Raw genomic sequence first — 14021 nt, 5'->3', positions numbered from 1 at the left:
GTATAAATATCAGAATACCATGAAACAAAACATACCCAAATTTTATTAAAAGCGTAACACCACTGCTCTCATTTTGAGCTTTAATATACAAAGACTTACTGACTACCCTCAAGAACAGCATTATCTTGAAAACAAGCTTAAGAAGCCGCTGTTAGCATCCCAAAATGACACTATAACTAGGAATACTAAATGAGAAATAGTGATCACTGAATTTCATAACCAGCTGAAAATTGAATGCAGGCCTCTTGCTCAAGGGAAAAAAAAATGCTTATATGGTCAAGCTATCCTTACCCCCCGTATTAAGCATTCAAGTCTTCATCATGCTCACCGCACTTCGAATGCATGGGCCGTTCCTCAGTTCTAAGGCATTTCCTTTGGAAGTAGATGAGTTTGTTCACAGTACCAAAAAGACAATGTCATAATATATGAAATGTTCCAGTTGGTCTTAAATTTGGCAAACTATACTGCCTCCCATTCTCCTCCCTATCCAAATGGAGGTTGGGGTGTTTGGTATGTAAGTTTTCCAGAAGCAAAGGCTCTGAACAACAGCATTTACAACAAACCTACACTATAAGCTACACTGCCACAATGGTTAACATTCACTGTTAATACCACCAGCTTATTCATACCTAGAATAATAATGAGCTACTAAATATACCGAACACTTAGGGACACAGATAATACCCAACAGTCTGCTTAGATACTATGGTGATAGAGGTAGGACAGAGCATGGATTAAAAGTAGGACGATTGTTTAAGAAAAATCACTGGCAAATTAGAACATTATTTAATAAATAACTAGTTCTATCAATCCTAATAAACACTGTTCATGAAAAATTGACTTAAGAACATCATTTTAACATAACTTTTTTTTTTTTTTAATAGCTGTTGCCTAAAGAGTTTAAATAGCAGTTGCCTCCTGTTTTTAAAGTAATTGCCAGCACTCATTTTGAAACCTGTGCAGAGAAACTGGTCTTAAAAAGGGTTTCCTGTCAAATTAACACTGGTTCAAAGTAAACGGTTAGCTCTTCTCACACCAGTTTTCATAGCTTCTCCTGAAGCAGGCATGTCTCAAACATCATGTAAAGAATTTGCAGCATATGTACTCTCCTGGGTGCCTAAGATATAACTTTAAATGCTGTGAAGATGTTTATTACCCTACTTTTAAGAACTGACAATAGTGCCATGTGTCAGGGGGAAAATATACAACAAACTGCCAGACTTCACACATACATTTGGTATTTTGATAGGTAAACTCTTCAGAAGAATCTCTGCTAACTGGAAATTAATATCTAGTAAACTGGCGAAAACATTCTGTAGGTTTGCAGTACATTATTTCAAGCTAAATGTCACAAAGCATACAAACAGCTTCCACCTTTCAAGCTGAATGTAATGTCTTCTTGTTGGTTGAAATTCAGGCTGTTGTTCTAACAACAAACAAGAAAATCTCCAAACCAGCAACAGAATACAGAGACAAAGCCAGAGTACTTTGGCAATTACAGTAAAATAAGACCTTCAATAACACAAGTAGCTGCAGTATCTCTGTAAAGTGTATTAATGGGTGCCCCACAGCAGAATGCAGAGAGCTCAGAAAACAAAGAAAGGTTATTCCAAAATAATCTCCCAACCAAACAATCAACTTGCCCAAGTATCAATACCATTCCCACTACTACACTTCTGTCTGTAGTAGTAGACCGTTGCAGAATTAACATGTCAAACTCATTATTTATGCTTAAGGTTTGGAACAAATAACTCATGGTGTCAGCATTCTAAATCAAAATATACTGAAATCCTTGGAAAACTGCACAGAAAAAAGCCTCTTCCTCATCAGATTGTTTCGTACAAGTACAGAATTCCTAACGCCCAAAAGAAATATCGATATATTTCCTCTATGGAAATATAAACATGCACAGATACAAAACACGGATGTGGATAGTGACATTTTGAACCGGTACAACCCCTAAGCTAAGTCCACCACTCATATACAGGTTCTCATCAGCCTGTGAACAACCTTGTTTATTATTTAAAAATATTCAAAATTCAAAGAAAAACATTAATTTCTTACTGGTAAGCTCGATGGTCTTTCTTGCTGGATTAGGTTCAAGTCTTCATGGTTAGGCTTTCCTGGGGCCATAGGGGGTTGAGATCTGGTTCCATAGCCTTCCTGAGACATGTCCTGCAAAAATAGTTGTAACAGAATTATTAACTTGACTCAGTAATTACAATTAAATTCACTTCACATAAGGGTAAAAATATAACGACCGCAATGAAAAAAATAAAAAATAAACACCAAGTTTTTACTAGTTAAATCTCCTTGGAAAATATCCATAGGTACCACTATAACTGACACAGTTTTTGAAGAAAACTGGTAGAGTGGCAGACAGACGTGCCTACAGGTGGCGTTGAATCAGACCACTGGTAGGCAGACCAACACATGCAAAAAAAACAACAACAAACCTTCTCAACCAATGACACTCTGTACCACAAAAGAGGCACGAGCACCAAGTAGTCAAAACTTTCATCCTACTCTTAGATGAGTTACCAAGCCTTTTGATGAAATACTGAGCCAGGTAGAAGGACTAGACTGCAAATAAAGTTGTAACCCTGCTGTGTCATCAGATGCCTTACCAATCCTGGATTTACCAACACTATAACTGACAAAGCTGCCTATCAAATGGTGGTAAAGATCACATCTGCTAGAGATGTGTTGCATCCAATGGCTTAGAAGGAAGTATTTAATTGAAAGCCGCTACAAAGCCTGTACCAGCAACCGAGGGATTTTCCTCCCAGTGCAAGCCCAAGCAGTCTTAGGTAATGGTCTGGCACCAGCCCTGCTGCAAAGGGGCCAGTGGGGGCCAAACAACCCTCTCCCACCCCATATCCCACAGCACAAACTTACTTGACGTGCAAGATACTTGCCTATTACAAAGCCCTAGATTCAGGCTTCATTGTAGCTGCTATACTTCACATTGGCAGCTCCTACACTAACTCAGCAAGGAAAACAACTGAAAGCACAGTACCTCCTTCAGCACGGGTAACTGGCAGGGAAAGCTGAAAAACCAGTTCTTGACTGTTAGAAAAAGATATCACACCTTAAAGGTTTTTCTTTGTTGTTTCTAATTTTTTCGATTCTCTTTTCCCCTTCCCAGGCACATTGGAGGTTAATTTGCTCCAGTCACCCCCTTGCATCTCATGCAAAATCGATGCCTGCAAGAGGCCGGGCAGGGGAGAACAGGAAGGGACAAGAAGCCTTCTCTGTGCCACCCCCACCTGCACTGTGCGATCACACTGCTGCTGCTTGCAGAGGCTGCTTTTGCAGTCAAGTGTCCGTATCCACACAAGTTATTGCTCGCACACAGCCTGCACAGACCAGTCGCCTTGCAGAGCAGGAAAGCGTTCTGTCTCATTCTGAGCCCCGCTGCTGACAGAGACATTTGTTAACAGCCACACTGCTTCCATTCAGCTCCTTCCATTGCTCTGAGCTCTCATGAGTTACTTCAAGGGATGCAGAAAACTCAGCGAGGCTCATAAAACAAAACCCAGCAAAGCTGGTCGGATGTAAACCCAACAACGAGAGATCCGATCCGCAAGCCTGTGCCAAGCCAAATCAAGAAGCACTTAAAAGGCCAGCACTTCAATGTGGTTACCAGCAGAGGGTAACAATTAGGCTTAGGGGTGACAAAGGCTGATGGCTGAATGATGATTATCCCCTGTGACCCCCCGCATGCCCTCCGCCCAGACCGCCACTTGTCACACAGCTCTCCTGCTGCGCGCACCAGCAGGTTCCTGTGGATTAGTGGCGAGGTTTAAAACCAACAAATGGCACAAGGCCGCCATTCAGCAGCCTTCACCCTGCCACAAAGGAGGAGAAAGGTGCAGGACAGCTTCACAATAGGCAAACAAATGAGCAAACCTCTGCTTTCCCCCTCATTTCAAAACACACGCGCGCACTCGCGCACACGCGCACGGCTGTTGTCCCTGTGCAGATGCCTGTAACAAACCCCGCCACGCAGATCCGGGCTTCCAGGTCACCTTTCTGTGTGCTTCTTTAATTCTTTACAGATGAAAAAACACTGAACAAGAACCATTTGTTGGAACAGCAACAGAAACAAAAGCAAAAATTATCCAGAAATAACAGAAGTGGTTAACAAAAAAAGATAAATGTAATATTTGCTTGGGAGACATCATTCTGAAAACACAATTATTCCTTTTTCTAAAGAGACACTACAGGCTTAGGACAGTTTTTCTGAGAAGGAAAAGCGAGGAGCCTTTAATTCCTCACCGAGTACCAAGCATAGATTTCCCATTTGCTAAATTTTACTTGAAACCTCACTTCCTACTTAAATTTCCATGGGAGAGGAAGAGGACAGTAAAGAGAACAGTTTTTCATGAGAAATAACACGTTGAATGGAATTTAGTTTTATCTGGGTATTGAAGACTTTGAGATGTCTTTCCACATACTGAAGTGCACATAAAAGAATGTGAACATTACAGCCTTTATTGCACAACTTCCATAATGTCTTTCTTTCTGACCATCAAAAAATCAAGTCCATTTGCTCAATTCTAGATTAGGTTTGGAAGCAAATACTGCAGTGTTTGTTATGATGAGGATACCTGTGTGCTTCAAACGAGACTGAGACCACACAACTACTGCCCATACTCACTGTAATGCCATTAGATGCTTTGATGACTGCAAACTTGGGAAGTGGCTCCTGAGAAATGAAAAACTGGTTTGCTCTCTAAGCTTGAGGCACAGAAATCTTCCCGAGGAAATGTGCATGGGATCGTGTGTACAGTTTTCTGTGTTTATACATATGTGTGTCCAATAAAAACAGTCAACTTACATAATAAACATGATGACAGTTAAATCGTAGCATGTTACACTAAGAGGTTGGTTTCATAACCAACACAGCGTTTAGTTTCATTCTCTCTGAAAAACAGGAGAGAGAAAATTCCTAGTGTTTTCCTTCAGTTCTTCATGTTGGAAAACGTTAACATACAGCATATTACTGAATAGATAAAATGGATTTTGAGAAAGAAATAAAACATAAGGACAGAGGTATTAGAGTAAATTGTCCATCACTGAAGAAATGCACATTCGCTCTTTCAGTTTAGAAATGTCATTTTTCTTTCTAGCATCTAGGGATGGGTTTATCAGGAAATGATGGGAGGGAAATTAAGGAAAGAGGTAACATAATGCTATGTGTGCTACAGACATGGCTAGAAGTCCCCTACTGATATCAGAGCTCAGTCTTCTCCTGAGATCCCTGATTTTTTCCTTTGACTCCCAGTATTTTATCGATCAGTGATACCATCTTTCAAAGCTGTGATTTTTTTTTTTTTTTAATCAATCACAGAAAATCCTTCCACCCATAGAAGACAAGTATGTGAGTACAACACAGAGGAATCCAAGCTTTCATAAACAGAAGGCTACAAGTTTCCACTCAGAACTTCCCAAATTGGCACCAATCCAATCATATCATAGCTGGTACAGCACAAACTGTCAACAGAATTGTAAAATAACTAAAAGCAGGGTTTCCCCCATCAGATTTTATAAAAGGCGCTGGGAGAAATAATCAGCAAGTCATAAACATGTACTCTACAATATCTGAAGTATAACCTGTTTTTAAAAAAATCTTAATACTCTGAAATAGGTAAGCCAAAAAAAAAAAAAAAAGGAAAAAAAGGAAAAAGGAAAAAAATGAATATGTCTGTGTATACATAGCCTAAAACCTACATATTGGTTAAATTGTCCAGACATCAATCATTAACAATTATTGTATTATTATGGACAATAACAATAACCAACTGCTTATCATCCACAGAGCCAGTTATTTACCTCTTCCTCACACGTATTTTTAGCTTGGGCTACATATTGCAGTGGTATATGGAGCTCATGATGTGTAGTCTGAGGAAGAAAGAAAAAGGTATCTTCTTAGCTCTTGCTCTCAGATATTGTATTTATTTTTCAAACTTTCTGTCTTCAATTCTGGTATGGAGTTTCACTAAGCCAGAGGTTTCAAGTGAAAAAACTGGGCTGCAGGAGCGTCAAAGGCTTCTGTTCTTACCCCCCCCCAGTCTTGTAGCTGGGTACCAACATCTTACGCTGCTGGGTCTTCACATAGTCACTCTGTGAAAAGGTGCAACGTAAAGCTTGCCAAAAATTAACTGCCTGCCTCCCAGCTTTGTTCATTGAGCAGGACTGGCCTGGGAAAGGTTGGGTGTTTCTACCAGTCACCAAATTGCAGCTCAAGTCAACTGCACAGCAACCATTCTGGAGCCAGCCACAGATAGACAACCTTTTCCTTTGTGATGAGCAAAATTAGTGTCACGCTTTTGCTCTCTAGCTGGACCTAGTTTAAAACAACTGAATCTGTACACGTTTATGTTTTCTCTGCAAAACTGAACGAATGTAGCACTAGTAATGTGCAAAGCCATGTAGATGAAACACACACTTGTTTTAAGTTCTGATAAAGAGATAAGATCTAATTATGATACAGTCTGAATTTTTTTTAATGGGTAATGAAAACATAGTAAAATCGTTAATGTTTTAGGGAAACCACATTTAAAGAAAGGCTGAGTGAGAAATATCACTCAGGCTTCATCCACCTCTACTGCAGCAAATTGCAGAGGGTAACATGGCCACTCAGGAAGGTACTTACCACGACGGTTAAACTGAAGCAAAATAATTTATGGAAAGTAATATACTACTCTTGCATTTTAAAAGCTCATTAAAAAAATATTCTAGTGCTTGTATCCTTGTTTTAGTTAGTTTATCCCTGGAAGACTTCAACTATGAGAGCACTGAATTCTACAGCAATGTGACAACAGCAAAATTGAAACCAAATGTTATTTTTTTTCCCCCATACCACCTGAGAATGGAGCTTAGGGCTCAGTTAAACACTCAAGATAAATATACAGTTCTACTATATAAGCTTATTTTACTCATCTCTGATGGGATACTGTGGAATAGAAAAAAAGGCAAGTGATATGTTAATGGCTACAGTAAGACGTACCTTGTTATCACTTATCAATGTATCTTTGTGTGCTGTGTCATTAAATAAAGATTAAGATATTTCTCTTATTTTCATCCTCATGCAAAACCTACAATAAAAAAAATATTCCTTACCTAAAAGGTACTGTTTCCCTACACAACCAACCTTGAGCTCAATCCTAATACCTAAAACATCAACTCTCAGGTTGTTCACTGCTTGACAGCACAAGAAAAGCAGCAAAGGACAGCCAACCTGTTAGAAGAATACTGCAGGTAAGGCTGCACTCAGGAAAAAATGTTATGCCTGGGGCACAAGCAACACTGAAGTTCATGGAAGCAGGTAACAGAATGCAGCCCTGTGGGGAATGGTCCACAAAGGACAAAGAAGTAGAAAACTCCACCTGAATCCCAGGCAGATGGTCTGCAGAAGTCCTACAGGGCATAGATGGACTCCTGCAGAAGATCCTGGGTCAAAAAGAAATACATACATGTGCTTTGAACTTTGAAGTTCATGAGTCAGAAAGGGGGGAAAAAATAGAAAACAACTAAAGCCTTAGAGAAAAGGAAACTGGTATCTTGCAGCTGAAGAGCACTGTGTTCAAGTCAGCAACTGAGTCTCTTAACTGCACAGAAAAAACAGGCGATGTCTGGAAAGAAGGGCTTGGTAGGTCCCACAGCACCAAACCATATTATTCAGCATATTAGTACACATTTAGGTGCTGAAATAAACTCTGCTCATTATCAGAATACCTAGATCTTTTAAAGCCAAACCGTTACCACCACCAGAATGAAGACAGCTGGCCTGAGGTACAGTGAGTACCTGAAGAAATTTGGAAAACCTGCCAGTTTGGATACTTCAGGTGTAGACCAGTCATCATCAGAAAGACATCTGATCTTCCCCAATGTAATTAATGCCATCCCTTCTAAGATATCTTCACTTTCATTCTGACAACTTACTGTTTCCTAGATAACTTTTTTTAAGTTAATTCAAATATAACCTACAATGGGAACACCATTTTTTTCCCTCATGACCCCCGTTACCACAGAATGACAACCAAGCTAAGCCTCAAGACACAGGAGGGAAAAGGAAGAAAAAAAAAATATATTTCTTGCCTTAACTGCTGGCTGTTACAAATTATAGTTACCTTAATTAAGCAAATACATGATTAAGGCTAAGTCCATATGTCATCTACTCAAGAAGCTAATAGAAACTCAGACTACCTAACTATGGAAGGTTTTTTCCCAGTAGAATACACTGAAAATGAACTGAACCTATACAGGGTCAAAAATAGCATCCTTCATCCTAGAGGAAGGAAGTTATTTGTTTGGATAGATTAGTTTAAGTCACATATCAGGTAATCTGAGACAACTAACATGAAAGATGAGACCCTCTTCCTAAACATTCTAGTCCATTTTTACATACGTCTTGTCTATATGGCCTCCAGGAGCCACATTAAGCTAGTGATGCAGGAAGAACTCAAAGATGAAATCATTCTCTGAAACCCTTATCTTGCTATTCTCCTTCCCCCACTGCTGCATTCCACGGATCACAGAGCATTTCAGTAGTGGATTTAATCAGAAACAAGACATTTCTTCTAGTTTTCTTCTCTCATACTTGAAACATTTCACATGAAAAAAAAAAAAAAAATTCAAGTTTGATGTTTGTATTAGAATGTGACTCTCACATTGCATAGCCTGATAAACGGCTTTCAATTCTTAATTCACAGACAAAAAAAAACACAGTATAGCTTCTCTTTTTTCTACAGATGTAACATTCAAGTATGAATAAAGAGATGATAGCAAACCTGAAGATGTAATCTGGGAAATACAAATATAACTTGGGTAAAGCAAGCATTTTATTTCCATGAATTTTCCCATGTTTACAGAACTTTTTGAACTCTTCCTAAAAAACCATACAAGACCAGACCGTGCGACCACGCTTTCATTTTCTACACCCACTATTTCCTTTCTCTGCCCATCCTTGAAGTGACAAAGCTATATTTAAAAGAAGAACGAACAAAGAAAAGAGTGCTGGCAGCTTTCATGCGTCCTATTCTTTCTTTCAGGACGAACCACCACACGAGCGCGATGACTTACAGCTCTCGTGCCACTCGGTGTCCTGCCCTGCCTTCCTAAGACTCTGAGCTCTTCAGCAGGCCCAAGGGGGGTTGCCAGCCCCAGAGGAGCGCTGTGAACCCAAGACTGAGCTGAAAGCAATAGAAGGCTGAAGTGGAGCAGCACTTCAAACCTGCCATCTCCTCCAAGTTGGTGGCCCCAAGGGGGCAAGAGCCGTCCCGAGACACCTATTGGGGTGAAGGAGGCTCTGGGAGCATACGGCTGGCTGGCAGAAACCAGGTCAGGGGACTGCCCGCAGCTTAACGCGCGCTGAAATCCTGCAGCCAGCTTACGGAATAAAGAGAAAAGCTGCACTGAGAGCAGCTGCTACCTCCAGGCGAACAGAGCGAGGGACCCAGAGACAGGACTTCCGTGCTTGAGGCTGAGAAACATCTTTGCAGCATTTTCTTTGGGGCCTATCTTTATGAACCAAGACTTCACCCAAAGGCTCATGAAAACCTGCGACTGTAAGGAAGAGTTGCGAGCAGCACTGAGAACATTACACTGTGGTCACATCAAACAGGGATTGATGAGGGGCTTTGGTTGTTTGTTTGTTATTTTGTTTGTTTTCCTTCCCTAAATATACACCTATATTATGTTACAGGCAACACCTGGGTAACAGTCCAGTGATGCCCATCAGGCTTTTTCCATAGTACTCCATCACAGAGCCTCTTAAAAGAAATGACTGGCCTGAGGTTTGACTACTGTTCAACAACAGAAGAATCCTAAGAGATGGAACCAAAATTGAGATGAAGAAAAGCCTGTAATAATTTTGGCATAGAGGGTATTCTTAGCCCAACCCTACTATCTGGGTTAACTTAAATTGTTGAAATGTGAGAGGGCTAGCATGGCACATTTGGGGCTGCTGGAAGCAGAGCATCAACTGCATTACTGCCCTCTCTAGCTCTGCAGACTGGAAAAAGAGTACCATATGAACACAAGATCCCTTAAATCCAGCCACCACATGGAACAATTCTACTCCAAGGAGTAGAAAGTGTGCAGAAACTTACAGAAAGAGAACAACAATTTGAAGGTGGAAGCATCCAGCAATAGAAGCAATTCAATGGACTGCACAACACAACAGTATAGGCCAACACAAGCAAACTATTTCTTTCATCTTTGTGATAGAAAACCGTTCAACACCATCACCACAACCACAGTGTTTTCAAGACAGAGTATTCCCAACTAGGCTGCTGTTGGGAGGATGTGGAGAGCAAATGGTGAAAACTTAAACCTCTTCTGTGACCAGACCACTGGTCTTTAAACCATCAATGAAAAACAAAACAAAAAAATCAAACCAAAACTGTGACATTCACTAAATGTTGGGAAAGGATTTCTAGGAAATAAAGGAACAAGAAACATCTCTTTCTTCGTGAAGATGACAAAGCAAGACCTTTCTGAACTCTGTAGGCAGAGAGCCAAAAAACATAAAGCCTTTATATCTACATTTCATTTTTTTATCTAAAAATATGTATGCAAAAGAAAGGTTGTAGATGGGTACTCAGCCATCAGGGAGAAGTGTGAGGATGAGGCTGGACTTTTCCATCGCCTTATTACTGAGAAACAGCATTCTAAAAGCTGTTCTAAATTGCACTGTGGTAGGATAGAAATGCAGTAAAAAGGGAAGTACTGGAATGGACTTCCTTCCCTGCGATGGTACATAACATAAATGCTGACCTATATTCAGATAACATCGTCTTAGCAACAGAATCCCAACTCAAAATGCAAAAAATAAAACCAAATGTACTTACGAAAAACATATTTGAATACTAAAGAAAATACGAGCAGTGAAGAAATATAGTGGTAAGTTTTATGCCAGGAAATATTAACATACTTATTTTCCCCACCTCTGAGGAAAATAATGTGTTAATTTAAAGGCCATAAAAGAACACTGCTGCATTGCAACTGACCATAAGGTATAATTTACAAGACCACTAAAATTTGGAATATATACTGCTCTTATAGAAAAATAAATCGTATAGATTTATTAACACTTTTCAGACTTCGTAACTTCATCACTTAATTCACTGTACTGTCTCAATTATATTTCAAATTTTTTCTTAGAACAGGGTTTGTGCACTTACATTATAAAATATTTGCATATGCACACTTGTCTATGAACACCCATTAGATTAATGGATCGTAAAGTAAATGGTTATTATGTGATCAGGTACCTTTTGAAAAACGTACTATTCTGGTTAACTTACAACCAAATTTCAAAGGTACAGATAAAATTATTTCTGGGATATTAATTTTGATCTCAGAATAATACTAAAATACTCATTTAATAATAAGGAGAGTGGTAAGAGGAACAACACTAGTTATGATCACTCATCTCCTAAAACAAAATAGTTTTTTTATCAGTTTGCATTCCAAGAGTTTTACTATCAAGTTAATTAATAGACTCCTACGCTAATATCTAAATGCCAAGCAGTTAATGGCATTGAACTATAAATGGCTTTGTCTTTGCTCTTGTAAGGTTATTTTATAAAGCAAATGCAATTCTATCACTTCAGTGATTTAATGCAGGCTTTGTGAGGTTAATATTCCCAAGCAGTTGTAGAATAAAGAACTGCTTTAATTAACCTTCTGTGATTTAAATACTGAAAGAAATCAGAATTTAGAAACTTTAAACAATACCACTGTAACAACAACAATACTACCATTCTGTGGATCAAAGCCAAACCACTAACTGATTTGAGAACACTGAAAAGCACATTTACACATGTGCATCTCACTATATTTATAACCTTGAAAAAGACAGAACACACTTTTCTACACAGAACATACTGAATCCATGACAGATTTCACATAGTTTTTGTAGCTGAGGTGAGAAGTCCTTCCGTTCAGGATTATTTACTTATAGATACTACTTTCTTGAGTTGGTAAAAAATAAGAGCTGCTTTTGAGCTGCAGAGATTTTTTGTTACTGTTCACTGAACCTACAAACTTGTTGCATGCAAACAATTGGCTGCTTACAAAGAAGTAGCGAACAGGAGTTAAGACTTCCCTCTTCCCCCAGACTAATTTGCTCATTTCCCAGTTTAGCAAAGAAGCTCATATTGCCAGTGGTTCTTGATGATACTGTGCACTAACTTCATTTCAGTACAAGAAAAAAAAAAAATCCCTGATCAGGACTAGGGCCTCTGTATCATTCATCTTAAAACCAATGAGTTGTGATACATGCCTAACAAGTTTAGAACTATAAAAAATAAAAAAATTCTCCAATTCTGAAAAATTAACACTTATTATAAATCAAGATACAAATCACTAAGGGAAAAAAAAGAGGGTTTTGACACTCTTCATGGAATGATACAGTGCTGAACAAACAGAACCTTCCCCAAATGGACAACAAGCAGCTATTCCTACCGCTGGGAGAAGATGTAGCTCAGCAGGAGTCACAGTTTCACCAAACTCCTGAGCTAATTAAGTAACCTCAGCCAGAGATAAACAGTCACAGGCTCAGCACTAACTTGGTGTTACTATAGCATCATGCTTACAAGATAAGACTTCATAAAAGCAAAAATTAGACTAGCTGGCAAAGATACCAGTTAAGCATTCATTGAATGCATACCAGTTTAAACATCATTTGTCATTCCCAAAAAATTACACACTTAAGAAAGGAAAATAAATAAATAAATAAAAAGGTAAAAATTAACTTTATGTACAAATGCTGTTCCTAAGTTTATCTTTTTTTTTTTTTTTAACCACAGCAGTGTTTAGCAAGGTAAGGGGACTACTTTTTTTTGAGAGGTTTTGGCCATTGGTGGCTTGCCTAGAAGTCAAGATTTGAATGCTGGTGTGTGAGTTTGGAAGCCTATCGCTAAAATCCTGCTTTCCCACTCCTTCCTCTCCACAAGTCTATCCAAGCTTCGTTACAGATACAAAAATCAAAGCTGTACCCCGATTTTTGATATCTGTCTGATATTCCTAAAGCAGGTTAGCAACAAAGTACTCAGTGTACCAAGACATATGTCTTTATTAAAAAAAAGAACTTATACTATTTTTTTTTTCCATGACTCTTTTCCACTTGCTTGTCTGAGATTTCTCTGCTTGCTACGTACTCTCAGATCTATCTTGTACAAGCCAACCAACAAGCATTCAACAGAAATAAGAGTTCTTAAAGCTACAGATTTGGGGTTGAATAGTTTAAAGGAATAACTTCTTTGTATTTCTTTACCTTGGCAAGAAAATTATTACTTTTAAACGGAAAATAAGCCCAGCATTTCAGAACAGCATGCAAAGAGGCACTAGACACCTCTGCTGTGAAGGGAATGGAAGCCATGAAGGATTTATGGTGCACAAGAAGCAGTTGCCACTAGCTGCTCATGATGGCAGGCACCAATCTCTTCTGAACATTAAACTTGCTTATGGGTTCTCATATAACTATAATAGCCAACATTCACAAAGAAAGCTTTCCTATATGGTTGGCAGCAAACATCAATTTAACACACAGGCGTGTTCTTTTCCAGATTTCCTGCGTTTCGTAACACAACAAATGCTAAGAGCAGCCATTCATCTAGTGGTGGACGAGTGCAACACAAGAGTTAGAGGACAGAGGGACAAACAATCCTTATTATAACTTTAAGCCTTGGGCAGCTGCATGTCACATGTAAGCCCCACGTCTAAATTCTGCAGGAGTTCAAACTGAACTATGGTACAGTCAAATGCTAATTTGTCAGTTTCTAATAAAAGAGCAGGGATTTTATTAAAAAGAATAATTGAGTTTAGGCATAAAGCTTTAATTTGTACTCATTGAGAACTATCTGTGTTACTAATGTATTTTGATATTTGCATGCTACGCTATTATTCCTAACTTACAACAACGGCATTTTTTGTACTATTACACCCCAAAACAGCTTGCCAGCATTAATTAATGTGCTGCTTATTTCACTGTTAAAGGAACTTTAGCA

The 14021-nt window shown here is 38.9% G+C and overlaps 1 protein-coding gene across 7 annotated transcripts in view; it reads right to left on the bottom strand.

Moving 5' to 3' along the window:
• The window catches only part of ARID1B (AT-rich interaction domain 1B), a 316149-nt gene that overhangs the window by 219719 nt on the left and 82409 nt on the right, over nucleotides 1-14021 (bottom strand). For all 7 annotated transcript variants that reach the window (XM_085217103.1, XM_085217106.1, XM_085217108.1 and 4 more), the window contains exon 4: nucleotides 2065-2175. In XM_085217103.1, coding sequence (XP_085073229.1) covers nucleotides 2065-2175 — 111 coding nt within the window. The remainder of the gene's footprint in view (nucleotides 1-2064; nucleotides 2176-14021) is intronic.

This window comes from Meleagris gallopavo, chromosome 2 (genome assembly GCF_905368555.1).
Source record: "Meleagris gallopavo chromosome 2, MGAL_WU_HG_1.1, whole genome shotgun sequence".
In the NCBI taxonomy this organism is placed as follows: domain Eukaryota; kingdom Metazoa; phylum Chordata; class Aves; order Galliformes; family Phasianidae; genus Meleagris; species Meleagris gallopavo.
Note: the sequence above shows the minus strand (reverse complement) of the source record. Positions and strands in the feature narration are given on the sequence as shown.